Source organism: Pseudorca crassidens, chromosome 15 (assembly GCF_039906515.1).
Source record: "Pseudorca crassidens isolate mPseCra1 chromosome 15, mPseCra1.hap1, whole genome shotgun sequence".
Classification (NCBI taxonomy): Eukaryota; Metazoa; Chordata; class Mammalia; order Artiodactyla; family Delphinidae; genus Pseudorca; species Pseudorca crassidens.
Window position 1 is genome coordinate 73,208,650 of NC_090310.1, and position 16,202 is coordinate 73,224,851.

A 16,202-nucleotide genomic window follows, 5' to 3' on the forward strand; every position below is an offset into this window, starting at 1 on the left:
CATTGTTGTAGTATATAATTTTTGAAAGGTAATATGACTTTCATATAAATATATAAAATGAAAACATGTCAATTTATTTAATTCATTCACTAATGAGGAAGCCAGTAAGATATTATAATCAGCTCAAAGAACAATCTGATGAATAGGTACATATACAGGCAATCAAGAATGCTGAAATAGGGCTTCCCTGGTGGCGCAGTGGTTGAGAGTCTGCCTGCCGATGCAGGGGACATGGGTTCGTGTCCCGGTCCGGGAAGATCCCACATGCCGCAGAGCGGCTGGGCCCGTGAGCCATGGCCGCTGAGCCTGCGTGTCCGGAGCACGGGAGAGGCCACAAAGTGAAAGGCCCGCGTAACACACACACACACACACACACACAAAAAAAAGAATGCTGAAATAAATTTTCTTATAAATGCAAAACTGGTTGATATCTATAGAGCAAGAATACAATGTTCGGGTTCTTCTTTTCTACAGGATACGATCAGCTTGTACCTCTACCAGAAAACATTTTTTGCATTTTTATGGATAAGAATCATTTGCATTCCACCTCACAGCCATTAGGATGGTTACTATCCAAAAAAAAAAAAAGAGAGAGAGAGAGAAAACAAGAGTTGGCAAGGATGTGGAGAAATTGTGCACTGTTGGTGTGAATATAAAATGGTGTAGACCCTATGGATAACAATATGGCAGCTCCTCAAAAATTAAAAATAGAATTACTATATGATCCAGCAATTCTATTTCTGGGTATATATCCAAAAGAGTTGATAGCAGGGTCTTGAAGAGATCTCTGTACATCTGTGTTCATAGCAGCATTATTCACAATAGCCAAAATATGGAAGCAACCCAAGTGTCCATCAATAGATGAATGGATAAACAAAATGCATTATATGCATACAATGAAATTTTATTCAGCCTTTAAAAGGAAGGAAATTCTGATACATGCTACAACGTGGATGAACATTAAGGACATTATGCTAAGTGAAATAAGCCAGACACAAAAGAAAAAATACCGTATGATTCCACTTCAGGAGGTACCTAAAGCAGTCAGATTCATAGAATAGTCAAATTTCATAGTAGTAAAATAGCGGTTGCCAGGGGCTGCAGGGAGGAAGCAACAGGAAGCTGTGGTTTAATAGATACAAAGTCTCAGTTCTACAAGATGAAAAGAGCTCTGGAGATGGATGGTAGTGACGGTAGCACAACAATGTGAAACACTTTAAAATGGTTAAGATGGTAAATCCTATCTTATGTGTATTTTACCACAATTTAAAAAAACTTAATGATAAAACAATAAGTTGCACTAATATCATTTTTGTACAGCTTACAAAGTTGTCAGATAGCCTAGTCAAAGACAAAGGCACACATTTCTATAGAAACAGATAACCCTGAGGTCGACTAGCCAACACCCATTGAAAGAACATTCATTTGCCCATTTCAGCGTCTTTAAAGTTTCCTGCAGTATATATGTCTTCTTGTGCATGTGGGAAAGTTCTTTACAGTAAATATCTTGGTATAGAATTGCTAAGTTATGGGATATGGATTATCAGATTTCTTCCTAATATGTGTATCTTACTAGTTTACACTCCCACCAGCAGTATAAACAGAAACCCAAATGGCCAGGAAACGAATGAAAAAATGTTTGACTTCTCTAGTAAACAGGGCAGTGCAAATTAGAACAACTTTGGGAGCATTTCAGACTTAGCAGATTTGCAAAAATTCAAAATCTGCCATTATCAAGTGTTGGCCATATATTAAATTACTGAGTTCAGGTATACCTGACTGAAGAATTCTAAAACAGGCAGCTGGGAAGGAAAAAAAAAAGAAACAAAAACCAAGCCCTAAACACAGAGCCCCAAGGCCAATTTGCCCTTGAAGAAATAATGTCAGATCCTTCTTTAAGATTCATGGAAAAAGGAGTGTGTACATGTTGGAATAGAAAAGGATGTTTAGAGAATAGATTTTAAAATCTACCTTTTGTTCAAAGTGTTCAAAAATTTTTCCAGCTTTATTGAGGTATTATTGAGATAACATATTTAAGTTTAAGGTATGCAACGTGATGATTTGATGCATGTATATACTGTGAAATAATTACCATAATAAGTGTGTATGTGGTGGTAACTTTTAAGATCTACTCTTTTAACAACTTTTAATTATATAATATAGTATTGGTGATTATTGTCACCATGCTGTATATTAGACCCCTAGAATTTATTCATCATACAGCTGGAAGTTTGTACCCTTTGACCACCTTCACCCATTTCCCCCAACCCCCTGGCCCTGGCGACCACCACTGTACTCTCAATTTGAGTTCAGCTTTTTTAGAACCCACATATGAGTGAGAATATGAAGTATTTGCCTTTCTCTGTCTCACTCATCTCACTTAGCCTAATGCTCTCAAGGTCCGTCCACACTGCCACAAAAGGCAGTGTTTCCTTCTTTTCTATGGCTGAATAACATTGTAAAATGTACCGTATTTTCTTTATCCCTTCATCTGTTCACGGACATTTACGTTGTTTCCCCGTCTTGGCTATTATGAATGTTGCTGCAGTAAACATGGGGTACAGATATCTCTTCGAAGTAGTGATTTCATTTCTTCTGGATATATACCCAGGGATGAGATTGCTGGATCATATGGTAGTCTAGTTTTAAGTTTTTGAGGAACCTCCATACTGTTTTCCATAGTGGCTACACCAATTTATATTCCCACTAGCAGTATACAAAGGTTCCCTTTTCTCACACCCTTGCTAACATTTGTAATCTCTTGTGTTTTTGATAATATCCATTCTAACAGATGTGAGGTGATACCTCACTGTGGTTTTTAAAAAAAATTTTTATTGAAGTATAGTAAATAAAACAGTGGAAAAATCAAGAAAGTGATAATTGCCACAGATAAAGTAGGATTTAAGATAGAAACATTAGTTGAGGCAAACATACTTTTAAAAAAATTAACAAGGAGAAGCCGTGTGAAAATATAGCATTCTGGGACATATATAGTGAATAACCACATCAATATAAAGAAAACCGGTTTAAATTCTATAGCGAAGCTGATAGGAACACAATAGTAGTAGGAGGCTTAAACTCATTTTTCTCGAGATTTCACAGCTAAAGTAGTCAAAACAGTTTATTGAATAGACACATAGAGAAATGTGTATGTTACCGAGTAAACATTATCTCAGAGGCACATGAAAGTTTTACAAAAATTGATCCTATCTTAAGCCATAATGAAAACTTCAGTACCACAAAGATAAAATCCTAGGTGTTATGTTCCCTGGCCACAGTCACAAAAGGCTACATTAATAAAGACTCTTTTCCAAATAATTTTAGGGTAAAAAGGAAAATCAGATCTTCAGTTGTAGAATATTTTTAAAATATTTCTATGATTCAGCTAGAGTCCTCCTCAGGGGGAAAACATCATGGTTACAGAGCTGGACTTCTCGCCCTCAGCACTGTTGACATTTGGGGTACATCACTCTTGTTGGGGAGCATTCTGTGCTTTATAGGGTGTTGAGCAGAATCCCTGGCCCCTCGACCCACTAGACACCAGTAGCAGCACCCCCCTCACCCAGTTAAAAACCAAAAACATCTCCTACATGGCAAAAGTGTCCCTGTTTGAACCCCTGCCCTAGCTACTTCTATTATTAAAAAAGAAAATGTGAAAATAAGTAAATTGTTTAATTTGAAAAGCTAGATAAAAAGCAACATGATACCCGAAGTTACTATTCATAGAGAGAAAAGCAAAATTTAATAATGATCAGAAAAGTTGTCAAATAGATTTGTTTAAATATAAGAACTGGTTCTTTGGACAGTTCAAAATATATAAATTTTGAGAAGGAAAATTTTAAAAAGCAACATGCATTCACAGTATTACAATTGAGAATGGGGATTTAAAACCATAGAGTAGGTTAAAAATATGGTAATGTTATCCTAATTTTATGCTACTGGTATTAAAATCTGGATGAAGTATACAATTTTCTAAATATATGTGTGTGTGTATATATATATATATCTATAAAACCAAACTAACTCAAGAGAATGTGGAAACTAAAATAGACCTATTAGCCATAGCAAATATTGTGAAAATCAATCTTTCAAAAAGCCCTGGGCCTCAGTTGTTTTTATGTCTAAACTCTTTCAGTTCTCTAAGGAAAATAATCATTTCTTTGTTATTTATACTCTTCCAGGACATAATGAAAAAGGGAAACAACTCAGTTCTTTTTCTAAAGCTGACCATCACACAAAAAAACCCAACATTTGACAAAGATAACCGGAAAGAATGGAAACTGACACGTAAAAAAGAAAGTTCCTCAGAAATGAAGAAACGCCAAACAAATTCAGACAAATATATCTACAGGCAAGGATAGCAGTGTTCATATCAGACTCCACTGAATTCAAGGCAAAAATTAGACACTTTATAATAATACTAAAGTTTAATCCGTTATGAAGATATAATTGCCAGTTTTCTTTTTGCAATAAAAACCAACATCAAATTCCCAAAACAAAAACTTTAAGCATTAAAGGGAGATTTTGATGGAAGCAGAAAGTTGTAGGCAACTTTGACAAACCAAAGGAATCGAAATAATATAATCACCACTGATAAGACAGAGAAATGTCACACTATTATATTACTCTGCAAACACAGCTCCCCTTTGCCCTTAAATACTGTGAAATATATACAAAATTTAAACATATGTGAGTCTTAAAGGAAACCTGAATAAATTTTCAAAAGTGCAAATAGTACAGATCATATTCTTAGATCACGTTTGTTACTAGAAATTAGGAGCAAAAGGAAAAGAAACAACAAAAAGTTTTGACCTCTTAGAAATTTCAGAACTCGGACTACCCTGGTGGCACAGAAATTTCAGAACTCGGACTTCCCTGGTGGTACAGGGAAGTGGTTAACAGTGGTTAAGAATCCGCCTGCCAGTGCAGGGGGACATAGGTTCAAGCCCTGGTCTGGGAGGATCCTACATGCCGCAGAGCAACTAAGCCCATGAGCCACAATTACTGAGCCCGGGTGCTGCAACTGCTGAAGGCCACGCGCCTAGAGCCCGTGCTCCGCAACAAGAGAAGGCGCTGCAATGAGAAGACCGCGCACAGCAATGAAGAGTAGACCCCGCTCGCTGCAACTAGATAAAGCCTGTGCGCAGCAACGAAGAAACAACGCAGCCAAAAATTTTTAAAAATTATATTAAATTTAAAAAAAAAGTAATTTCAGAACTCTTCTTAAACATCGATTGGATGAGAGGAAATTAAAACTGAAATTTAAAAATAAATACATCAAAAAGAACAATAATGAAAATCTCACGTGATGAAGTCTGAGAAACGTTAAGGTCATGTTCAGAGGAAAATTCATAGCATGAAACCTACTTCTAAACATTGAGAATGAAAATACTGAATTGAAAATGCGACCCAAAATTGAGGGGGAAGCAACACTAATAAATATGTAAAAATCAGAGGAAGAGATTAATAAAGATAAAATTAGGTATTAAGGAATTAGAAAACGGAGGCGTAGACCTGATAAATTTGAAATTTGATTCTTTTGAGGAGCAAAAAAAAAATCCCACAAAATAAAATAGAAAACCGATGAGGCTCCCTAACGAAGAACAAGTAAAGGAAAACACAGATACTGGATATTAAAAGTTAGAATTTAGGGCTTCCCTGGTGGCGCAGTGGTTGAGAGTCCGCCTGCCGATGCAGGGGACACGGGCTCGTGCCCGGTCCGGGAAGATCCCACATGCCGCGGAGCGGCTGTGCCTGTGAGCCATGGCCGAGGAGCCTGCGCGTCCGGAGCCTGTGCTCCGCAGGGGGAGAGGCCACAACAGTGAGAGTCCCGCGTACCGCAATAAATAAATAAAATTAGAATTTAACCACAAATTCAGAGGAAATAAAAATAATTGTAAGACTATGCAAATTGGCATGCCTCACTGAACAGTGTGTGTATGTAATTTTTAGGCAAAAAGTGTACACTATTCTAAATGTTTAGTATGAGAAATGCCTGTATATAAAAATTAGTAGCTTGCTTTATATTCTAAAAATAACCAGTTAGAAAATATCATGGTGAATAGATAATAAGAAAACGACTGACCTGTGGGGGGAAAATGTGCAAACTTTATTAAGGGATTTATTTATTCTATGTATTTAACAAACCCTCGTACAAGATAGGGCTTACTATGTGCCAGGCAGATTTAATCCTTAACAACCCTAGAAGGTAAGTTTAATCATTATCCACATTTTTCAGGTGAAGAAACTGAGGCACAAAGAGGTTAAGTAACTTGGCCAAAGTCACCCAGCGTATAAGCAGCAGAACCAGGATTCAAAATGCATTCGGCTTCCAACGTCTATGCTCTTTGCTATCACGCTGCGTAGTGAATAAATGCAAAGATACACCGTGTTCCAGGAAGGAAAACCCAGTATCATAAAATGATCTCTTCACAGCTGGACTAGGCTCTCTAGCAAGGGCTGAGATGCTGACTCTCTGTCCAGGGTGACTATCAACAGAATGCCCCCCCCCAGAGGTGCATCTAATTGTGCAGGGGTCGGAATAGAATGGACCCTCACCTGTGGGCGATCCATGGGGAAGCCACAGCTCAGAGGGGACCCCCTCCTCTGAGTCTGGTACATACACATGCAGATGTGCTGGTCCCTTCGAACTCAACATGCAATCTCCTCTTCTCTCAGATCCAGGAGATGGTCCACTCAGAGGTTGCTGCCTATGACTCGGGCCGACCAGGGCCCCTGCTGGGCCGCCCGGCGATGCTGGCCAGCCACATGAGCGCCCTCAGCCAGTCCCAGCTCATTTCTCAGATGGGCATCCGGAGTGGCATCGCCCACAGCTCCCCGTCACCCCCAGGGAGCAAGTCGGCGACCCCGTCTCCCTCCAGTTCAACTCAGGAGGAGGAGTCGGAAGCGCATTTCAAGGTACGTAGGGATGGAGATGCAAAGGCTTAAGATGCCCTCCTGTCAGCAAGGGGACAGGCCCTGCATGGAAATGGTCATTACCTACTTCTAGAAAAGACTAGAAGAGTATAACTCTACCCTTTGCTGGAAAAAAAAAAAAAGGAGGAAAATTCTGGATAAACGTGATGTCGTCTTATTCCTGAATAGCCAATGGGTCGTTTCAGTGGCATTGCTGGCATTGGCAAGATCCTCAGGGCCGTGTCTTATGACCGCTTTGGCCTTTTTGGCCCACTTTGGAGGACCACAAAGATGCGTGGTCCAGCAGTGCTCTGGGCAGCACTGCAGGATGGAGCACTAAAAATGACTCCCCCCCCTTGGGGGCGTGGCCCACCCTGTATCCCTGGAACCAGGGGTGGTGCTGCCTCTTCAAGAACACGTCAGGGATGAGAACTCACCATGTGTCCAGGCTCCCATCCTTTCTTTGCACTGACTCTAGATCTCCCTCCCTGTCGAAGAGCATCTTGTTTTTACGAAAACAGAGGCCCCAAAAGGCCAGGGGTGGATGTGCATGCCCGGAATCTCCCAATGAGTCGCCGGCAGAATCCAGGCTTGATTCCACAACGCCTCCCTCCCTTTCTTCTTCATAAGGGCCTCTCACCCCTTTCCACGTGGCGGCCCTGCAGAGGCCTTGGGCAGTAACCATGGCACCCATGCCATCCTGCAGGTACCCTGACCTCCAGGCTGGGGTGGGCACCTCTGGATCCTGGTCCAGCTACATCCTCAGGATAACTTGGTCTCTATTGTAGTCCAGGCAGGGGAGGTTTTAATTTTATTTTCTTTTTACTTAACAAACCCTTCTAAAACACTTTCACGGGCCAGACACTATTCTAAGGACACGACAGGAATTAATCCACGTAATCTTCATCGCAACCCTATGTGGTAGGTGCCTTTATCATCTTCGATTGGCAGATGGGGAAACTGAGGCACAGAGAGGTTAAGTAACGTATCAAGTGTCATAGAACCAGGATTTAAACCAAGGTGGTTGCAATCTGGCTCCAGCATCTGTGCTCTTAACCGCCTGCAGTGCCTCATCTGCTCAGCTCTCCATCAATTACAAGGTGCATCCGTCCGCATCTCCTGTCCTGTCAGAGCCTTGCCACGGTGCTGACAGAACTAAGGCTTGGGGAGGTGAGTGGCTGCAGAGAAACACTCAGGAACAGAACCAATGTGGCTACAGACTGCCCCTCCCCATCCCTCAGATGTGCAGGCCTGAGTCTTATCCACTGGCCCACAGTTTCCTTATCAGCTCATGGTGTCACTTTCATTTCCTTGGTGCATAGAGCCATGGTCTCCACGGCAGGATCCAGGGCCTTTGAGCAACATCCCTGGTCCCTGGGTGGCCTGGGAGTCCTAGTCTGTGGGGGGGTATTCCCACCCGCTCCGCATCCTGGAAGCCCTAAGTGAGGTGCTCACAGTATGGTGGTCCTGGCGTCTGACTGCATCAGAGGCCAGGTGTCCAGGGTGAGGCCACACCTGGCGACAGTTCCATTAACCTCACTCCATCCAACAACTTCAAAGGGGGTCAGGGGGACTAAGCCACTGGACCCAAATCACACAGCTGAAATGTGGTGGAAGAGACTGATCTTATGTAATCAAGGATAATCTTTGGGGATTATTTGTGATCACAGGAGGGGAGAGCTGTTAAGAAAAATATATCAATCCAAAACTTGGAAATAGTCCAAAAACGGATAACTGCACGTTCTTTCAATGGCATATTACAGCATCGTCTAACAGACTCAAAAATTATCTGCTTCTCTGGGAGATTGTGCCTTTGTTTTGATTCCTCCTTCATTATTGATTAGGGGGGTTTACACTTTGTAAAGGAAGATGTTAACTTGGGGGAAAAGCAATGAAGATGTGAACGATTTTTGTCTGATTACAAGGCAAATGAATTTTTCCCTGTAGAGACACAAATGACTTCTGTCCAGTACAAAAGACTAGAAGCCCCAGAGGTGATAGCTTTATTGCTCTCCAGGGCATTGACCAGTTTCTTTCTCTTGTATTTCTTTGAATCAACTTTACCATCATGCTGATTCTCATTGATGAGTTAAACGAAAAATGCAGTACTAGATTTAAAAAAAAGACAAAGAAAGAAAGAAAACAGAAAAACCCAGGGCTCATACCCAGGACATGTGTGCATGCATGTGTGTGTGTGTGTTCAAGCCCGGGAGGAGCGTGGCCAGCCCCCAGGTGCTGCCTGTGTATAAGCAGGGCTGGGCAAGCAGGGAAAAGCTGAGGAAAGTCCAGCTCTGCCTGAGGCTGGGTCAGGTCCCCTTTGGCAGGAGGTCCCGGACTTCTCTGATTTCTGACTCCTCTCACCCGGGCAGATGTCGGGAGAAAAGAGACCCTCCGCCGACCCCGGCAGAAAGGCCAAGAACCCAAAGAAGAAGAAGAAGAAGGACCCCAATGAGCCGCAGAAGCCTGTGTCGGCCTACGCGCTTTTCTTCAGAGACACTCAGGCCGCCATCAAGGGACAGAACCCCAGTGCAACCTTCGGGGATGTGTCCAAAATCGTGGCCTCCATGTGGGACAGCTTGGGAGAGGAGCAGAAGCAGGTGAGCCTCTGTCCCTTTCTGGGCCATCCCTCAAGCCTCTGAGGTCAGACTTGGAAGGTCTGGAACCAGGCCCAGCCTCTGGAACTAGAGCCTCCTGCAGAGGTCTTTGCTAGACTCAGTCTGCCCATCTGTAAGCTGGGGAGGTAGGACCCTTCTGATCTGGCTGTTTTGCAGCTGCGTTCACTAGCCACTTGGTTAAGTGGAGAAAAAAACTGGACCTCTGCTTCCTCATCTGTTAAATGAGAACAGGCATCTTCATCCATCTTGGCCTCCAACTCTTAAAAGTCTGGGGTCCAGGCCAGAGCTTTCTTATCCGCTGACCAGAGGCCCGTGGCCTCCTCTCAGGGGCCTGCAGGGAGAATAGGAGCAGAGCTAGCTCCGAGGTAAATGCCAGTTACCAGCCCTGTGAGCTCAGGCTGACCACCTGACCTCTCCTCGATATTGCCCACATCTTGGATCTTTCAGGCCTACAAGAGGAAGACCGAAGCAGCGAAGAAGGAGTATCTGAAGGCTCTGGCAGCCTACAGGGCCAGCCTTGTCTCCAAGGTAACACCTGGAATCCCTAGGCCCAGCCCTGATAAGAATGGGGCCACTTGAGGGTTAGAGCAAGAACCAAGGCGGGAATGGTCAACACCATAGGTCTTGGAAGGGGTGGATAAGACCAGTGTGGTCCCTTCTCCAGTGCACCGCCTCTGTGCCAAGCTTGTGCTTTACATGCATAGTGTACGTGCATCTCATTTAATTCTTCCAAGAAGGACCTGTTACACAGTGGAGTTAAGCGACCTGCCTGTGAGTAGCCAGCTTGTTAGGTGGCTGTACCGGGATTGAGACCCAGTTTTGCCAGTCTTCAGATGTGGCCTTTCCTCCCGTCCTGCGCCCTCTGCCTCATTCCTCAGCCCCAGCACTGCAGGAGGCTCAGCACTGGCAGTGGTTGTGTGGTCCACGGGGGGCAGCGGGTGGTCTGGAAGCTGCTACAGAGGACATGGCTTCTGGGTTAGGCCATAAAGGGCCAAGCGAAGAGGGTGTCCCAAATCAAGGGAACGGCCCACACTGAGGCGCAGAGGCTGGGGAGAAGCCTAAGTAGAGGATAGCCCAGCTGGACGATGCTGGCCCCTCGGGCCAGGCTGAGAAGCATGGGTTCTCCCGTGGGCAGGGGAGGCCCCAGGGATTAAAGCAGGGGTGGTTGGATGGTCAGAGCCAAGTGTGCTCGACCCTGGATTATCTCTGGTGAGTCCCCAGCTCTTTCCCCAGGGGCCTGAGGGCCATCCAGGAGCCACGCCAGTGGGTGACAAAACCACACAACCTCGTGGCCCAAGTTCTGGCTTATGCACCTTCTCCAGAGTGACTGGTGTCTGTCTCCTTCCAGAGCTCCCCCGACCAGGGTGAGACGAAGAACACTCAGGCGAACCCACCGGCCAAAATGCTCCCACCCAAGCAGCCCATGTACGCCATGCCAGGCCTGGCCTCCTTCCTGACGCCATCCGACCTGCAGGCCTTCCGCAGCGGGGCCTCCCCCGCCAGCCTTGCCCGGACGCTGGGCTCCAAGTCGCTGCTGCCAGGCCTCAGTGCATCCCCGCCACCGCCCCCCTCCTTCCCTCTCAGCAGCCCCCTGCACCAGCAACTGCCACTGCCGCCCCACACCCAGGGCACCCTCCTCAGCCCACCTGTCAGCATGTCCCCAGCCCCCCAGCCTCCCATCCTGCCCGCTCCCATGGCACTCCAGGTGCAGTTGGCCGTGAGCCCCTCACCTCCAGGGCCACAGGTAAGCAGGGTCCAGTGAGAACGTGCCCCTCGGGGACCCCTTGCAGAAAGGGGAGGCAGCTTGGGATTCCAAATACTGGCCCTGCCACTCACCGGCGGTGTGACCTCAGCCTTAGCACCTTACCTCTCTGAGCCTCAGTTACTGCAACTGTGAAATGGGGCGAGTACACCTTGCGTGAGATGCTCTGGCTGCGGAGAACAGTTGGCAAGTAGCCAGACAGATTCTTCAGATTCTTAGGGTACCTCAGACCCTCCTCCCTCAGCCTCTGTCCATTTCTGCTCTCTGGCTGGAGGGGTTGAGGCCACTGTGGCTTCTGCTAGATCAACCCTAGCTCCTGGCTCTCCCCAAAGCCTTTGAAGCCAGATCCCCCGAATTGCTCCACAGACACTGGTAATTACAAGGCTTGCTTGGCCCTGGGAGGTCACTCAGCCCAAGAAATCCATTTTACAGAGTGGGAAACTGAGGTCCAGGAAAAGAAAGTCCGTCACCCCCTCCCCCCCATGTAGCTAAGACAAGGGTTGAATTTTCCAGAACGTGCTCTACTAGGGAAAAGAAAGAAGCGTTCCAGGCAGAGAGGCAGAGCGGAGATTTCTTATAAGCCGGGGAGGTGTCTCTGTGAACACACCCCCGTCCCCTCTTGCTGCCTGAGATGCACCCCATTCTCTCTCCTTTGCTCACCGCCTCCTCCCCACCTCGGCAGGACTTCCCTCACATCTCTGAGTTCCCCAGTGGTTCCGGATCCCGCTCCCCTGGCCCATCCAACCCCACGAGCAGCGGAGACTGGGACAGCAGTTACCCCAGCGGGGAGTGTGGCATCAGCACTTGCAGGTCGGCCCTCACCCCACTCGCCCGCCCTTGGTGCTGCCCTTGTCCTGCCTACATGTGGAGCGTGAGGACGGGATGACAGGGTGGGAAAAGACAAGGGGGACACCGCAGGTCACTGTCAGCCCTGCAGGAGGTTCTCTTGGGCACCGGGTGCCCGTCGTCTTCAGGAGAGGACCAAAACAAGGCCCCAGAGGGACTCAGCTGGTCTGCTGCCAGGCCCGCAGGGGAAACTAAGGCCTGTCTTCACTCTTGCTGGTTTTCCTTCCATCCTGTTCTTTTTCACAAGTGCATGACATGGCATTCATAGCTAAGCCATCTGTCTTCAGTCAGCTTCCTCAGAAGCAGAGCTTGAGGCAGGGATTTGGGTGTCCTCGACGATGTATACATGTTCAGGGAGAACCTGCAGGAGACGGGGTGGGGGAGGGAAGCAGACCAGGGCAGGGAGGGAGCTTAGCGAGGGCGTGGCCTCAGCTGGAGACTGGCTTCAGCCTGGTCCCATGGGAGCTCTGGGCACCAATCACAGCACAGACTTGGTCTCCTTTTGAGGTTTGAGCTTTTTGTATCCGCTGAGGACCAGGTGGTCCCCTGCCAGGATTCCAGGAGGGGTGTTCGGTTCTGCCCAGTGGATAGTCAGGGAGGGGCCAGGACAGACCCTCATTCATCCTCAGAGGGGCAGCCGAATCCAGGGAGGGCGTGAAGGGCCAGGGAGCAGGCGTCCTGATGTGCCCCGGGCCTTGTGTCCAGGCCCTTGAGGGCCAGGGGGGCGCCTGGGGCGGGGTGGCGGTGTCACATCCACTCTGACAGCCTCTCCTTTCTCCCCCAGCCTCCTTCCCAGGGATAAATCGCTCTACCTCACCTAAGCCCACCTCCCTCTCCTCCCTGAGGCTTGCTGGAAGGGCACTGCTCAGAGCCTGAAGGGCTGACAGCAGAAAAGAGGCCTTGGCAGGAAGCAGGGTGCCGGAGAAGAGAGAGCAGTGACACGACCACGGCCCCGGGCTGAGTCTCTTCCTCAACCTCCCACCAGACTCTGCAGAGGCAGCGCACCGCCCGCCGCCAGCCCAAAGAACCTGCAGGAACCTTCCGCCCCCTGACCTGCTTGCTCCAGGGTTACTGTGGACCCTGCTCCTCTCCCTGCCACCGTACCCCATGTCGGGACGTCTGGCCCCAGCCCAAAGTCGCGTGAGCCGCCCCTGGACGGATCACTCTGCAGCAGAAACCCGCCCCCAGATGCATAGGGCAGGGACCAGCTCCGCCCCAGACGTGCAAATACGGTTTTACAGTGCGAACAAGACATTATGAAACATAAACTGTTGGCTCCGTGTAAGTACTAGTTGACTAAGTGTTTTAGAAACTGTGCTGAAGACACCTGTAAGATTATTTTGTTGCAGGGTGGGGAGGGGTGGGGGAAAGTAGATTCCTTTAAGGTAAAAAGCATTTTCTATGACCCTTAGCACATTTTTTTAAGTGTTATCTTAAGGGAGATGTGCACGAAAGAAGCGGCCAAACCGTTTGATCGTCTGTACAGCAGGAACCGGACGATTTACAGCCACACTCAGAGACGTTGCGCTTTTTTTTTTTGATCATACGTTTATTTAAAATGGCCAACAACGACTTCTGTCTATTTATAAGGAACAACTGAGAACGACACTGCAGTTTATCATGAAGTGTGCGTGCTTTGGGGGCTCGGTTTGGGTTTGGGTTCTTAATGTTTGCAGCCGTTTTCTGACCCTGCAAATGTCTGCCTCGGTGCACAGTGCTTCTCTCGAATTTCTTTATAATAAAACTTCTGAAAAGTTGGCAACAAGCCTGTCTCTCCTTACACTTGGTAAGCCAGGGCCAGGCCTTCTGGAGTGGACTTTGGTGGTGGCTTCACCAGGACAGAGCCTCTGGTGTCAGTCAGATTGAGGGCAAAGTCCCACCTGCCCTTTCCCCACCCCCAAGGGTCTCTATGGGTGACAGAGCCCTGCTGGCCTCAGTCTTCCCATCTGTAGAAGTGGGATAATGATGGTGTGAACACGTAGGGTTCTCATGATGATTCCAGGCGCTCTGGCATAAAGTGCTGGCCACGCAAGGGCCCTCACGGGCAGGTGACCGCAGTGAGTCCCTACTGACCACTCCCTCGCCACCGATGGGGCCTCTGACCTCTGGAAGCTTCCAGTCTGGTGGAGGTGAGAGGTGGGTTCAGGGCAACAAGAGCCCAGGGCGGGCAGAGGGACTCCTCCAAGCCCGAGTGTAGCCAGCATCCCAGACAAGGAGAGGCTCCTAGCCAGGTTTCCTGACAGATTTTAGGGGGTGATACTTCCCAAAAAAGTAATAATTACGTGACTACTTTCATTGTATCTGGAAAAATCACAGTCGCTGGTGTCGTGGAGCTCTGGGGAGACTGCAACTTTTGCGCCCCATGACACAGCTATTTTGAGGAGGGGGACAGGTGCTGTCACCCCAAACCAGGCCCATGACCCAGACAGAGGAGGCTCCACGGGCCTGGCCCCTCGTTCTCCAATCATGTAGCCCCGCTTCGCCCAGACAACAGCTCCCGGGATGAGGCGCAATTTCTCTGTGGGCAGTTTCCCCCCTCACTGGGTGGGGGGCACTTTGTAATCCACTTTGGAAAAAGAAAAAAAGAAAAACCAGCCAAACAAAGACAACACGCTGTCATGTCAGTAGCATCATTGCGACGTGAAGCATAAATATTTCATGTGGTCACGACTTCCTTCCCTATGTGGAGCTTGTCAGTAACACACTGATGACTTAGTTTAATGTTCGACTCTTGCTTCGACGTTGGAGAAAACAGCATCATTGGGATCCATGCAGACAACCCCAGATAACAAGAGTGCAAGGCTCTCGGGTTCTCGCTCTCGAGGCGGACACTCCTACCTGCCCCGCCGCCCATCGCTGCACCAGGAGCTCAGGATTCCTTTGGACACATCCACATGCCGAGGCTGGCCTCTCCCTCGGCTGCAAGGGACAGTCAGAGGCACCCAAGCAGAGTCTGAATACTCTGCCTACATAGATCAGGAGGTGGCCAAGCGGGTGCGTCCTGCGGCCCCAGAGAGTGGAAACAGGGCCAATGGTCAGTGGAAGGTACAAGAAGGCCGATTTCAGGGCCGTGGAGCCCACGATGCTAACTACAGCGGATGCTGTTGGTGCCTCCCCCAGATCGCTTTATGGGCCAGAACCCATCTCCCAGCTCCTGAGTGGTGGCCACTCACAGTTCTCAGCGGCCCCCTTTGTCCCAGTCATTGCCCTGGACCAGGAGGGGATGCCCCGTTCCCCAGAGCTATCCTCAGCTAGTGACCGAATAACGGAGCAGCCGGCTCCTTGGTACCACTCATGCTCCAGAGCTCCCGGCAGATCATGATGCAGCAGGTCTCCATCCTTGCTTAGCTGCTTCTCTACCCTGCCCTGCTTACCTCACCCCCTTCTGAAAGCACCCACCTGGTAAGCTTCTTGACCCAGAGATCCCATCTCAGGCTCTATTTCTCGGGCCATGGACCTACCCATCCTAGCTGAGCAGTGAGGCCACACCAGTAAAGCTCCGTATTCTTTCACTGGCTCTGGCCCTACCTTCAAATGCAAGACTTTCAGCCCCTGTAACCAACTCAAGCTTTGCGCAAGGGGGGATCTAGGTTCCCACATACTCACAAAGAAATCCTCTCCCCTAAGAAGTCCTCTCCCCAGGAAGCAGTGTCTGCCGCCTTCTTCCAACTCTGCCCTGAGATGATGTTGGTACAGCCCACGGATTCCCCGGGAGCCCGACGCCACACCCGCCGTAAAAGCACTGAGGCCTCTGCCGCAGATGCCTTCACCCTGTGCTCCCAAACCTGCACCCCGGACTCCACAGCCTCAGAATAGACCAGGTACCCCCGCAGCCACTGCGCCCCCGCTATGCCAAGGCCGGTCTGTGGCCTGGGCCCGCCGTACCTCGAGGTCACGTGCTATTGCCTGGACCCTAGTGCAGTGGCCCTGACATTGTGAGGACCCTCAGCTCCTGCCTGCAGCTACCCTCCACGCCCAGCCCACCCCCGTCCGTGAAACTGGCCCCAGAACCAAAACCGTTCGCCCTTCCTGGTGCCAAGCGCCTGCTTCAGCGGCATCCATCT

General features: G+C 48.3%; 1 protein-coding gene across 2 annotated transcripts in view; it reads left to right on the plus strand.

Moving 5' to 3' along the window:
- The window catches only part of TOX2 (TOX high mobility group box family member 2), a 131,261-nt gene extending 118,093 nt beyond the window's left edge, over positions 1-13,168 (plus strand). For both annotated transcript variants that reach the window (XM_067708196.1, XM_067708197.1), the window contains exons 4-9: positions 6,679-6,918; positions 9,285-9,512; positions 9,978-10,058; positions 10,879-11,274; positions 11,975-12,102; positions 12,923-13,168. In XM_067708196.1, coding sequence (XP_067564297.1) covers positions 6,679-6,918; positions 9,285-9,512; positions 9,978-10,058; positions 10,879-11,274; positions 11,975-12,102; positions 12,923-12,959 — 1,110 coding nt within the window. In that variant the 3' untranslated portion in view covers positions 12,960-13,168. The remainder of the gene's footprint in view (positions 1-6,678; positions 6,919-9,284; positions 9,513-9,977; positions 10,059-10,878; positions 11,275-11,974; positions 12,103-12,922) is intronic.
- Positions 13,169-16,202: the final 3,034 nt, after the last annotated feature.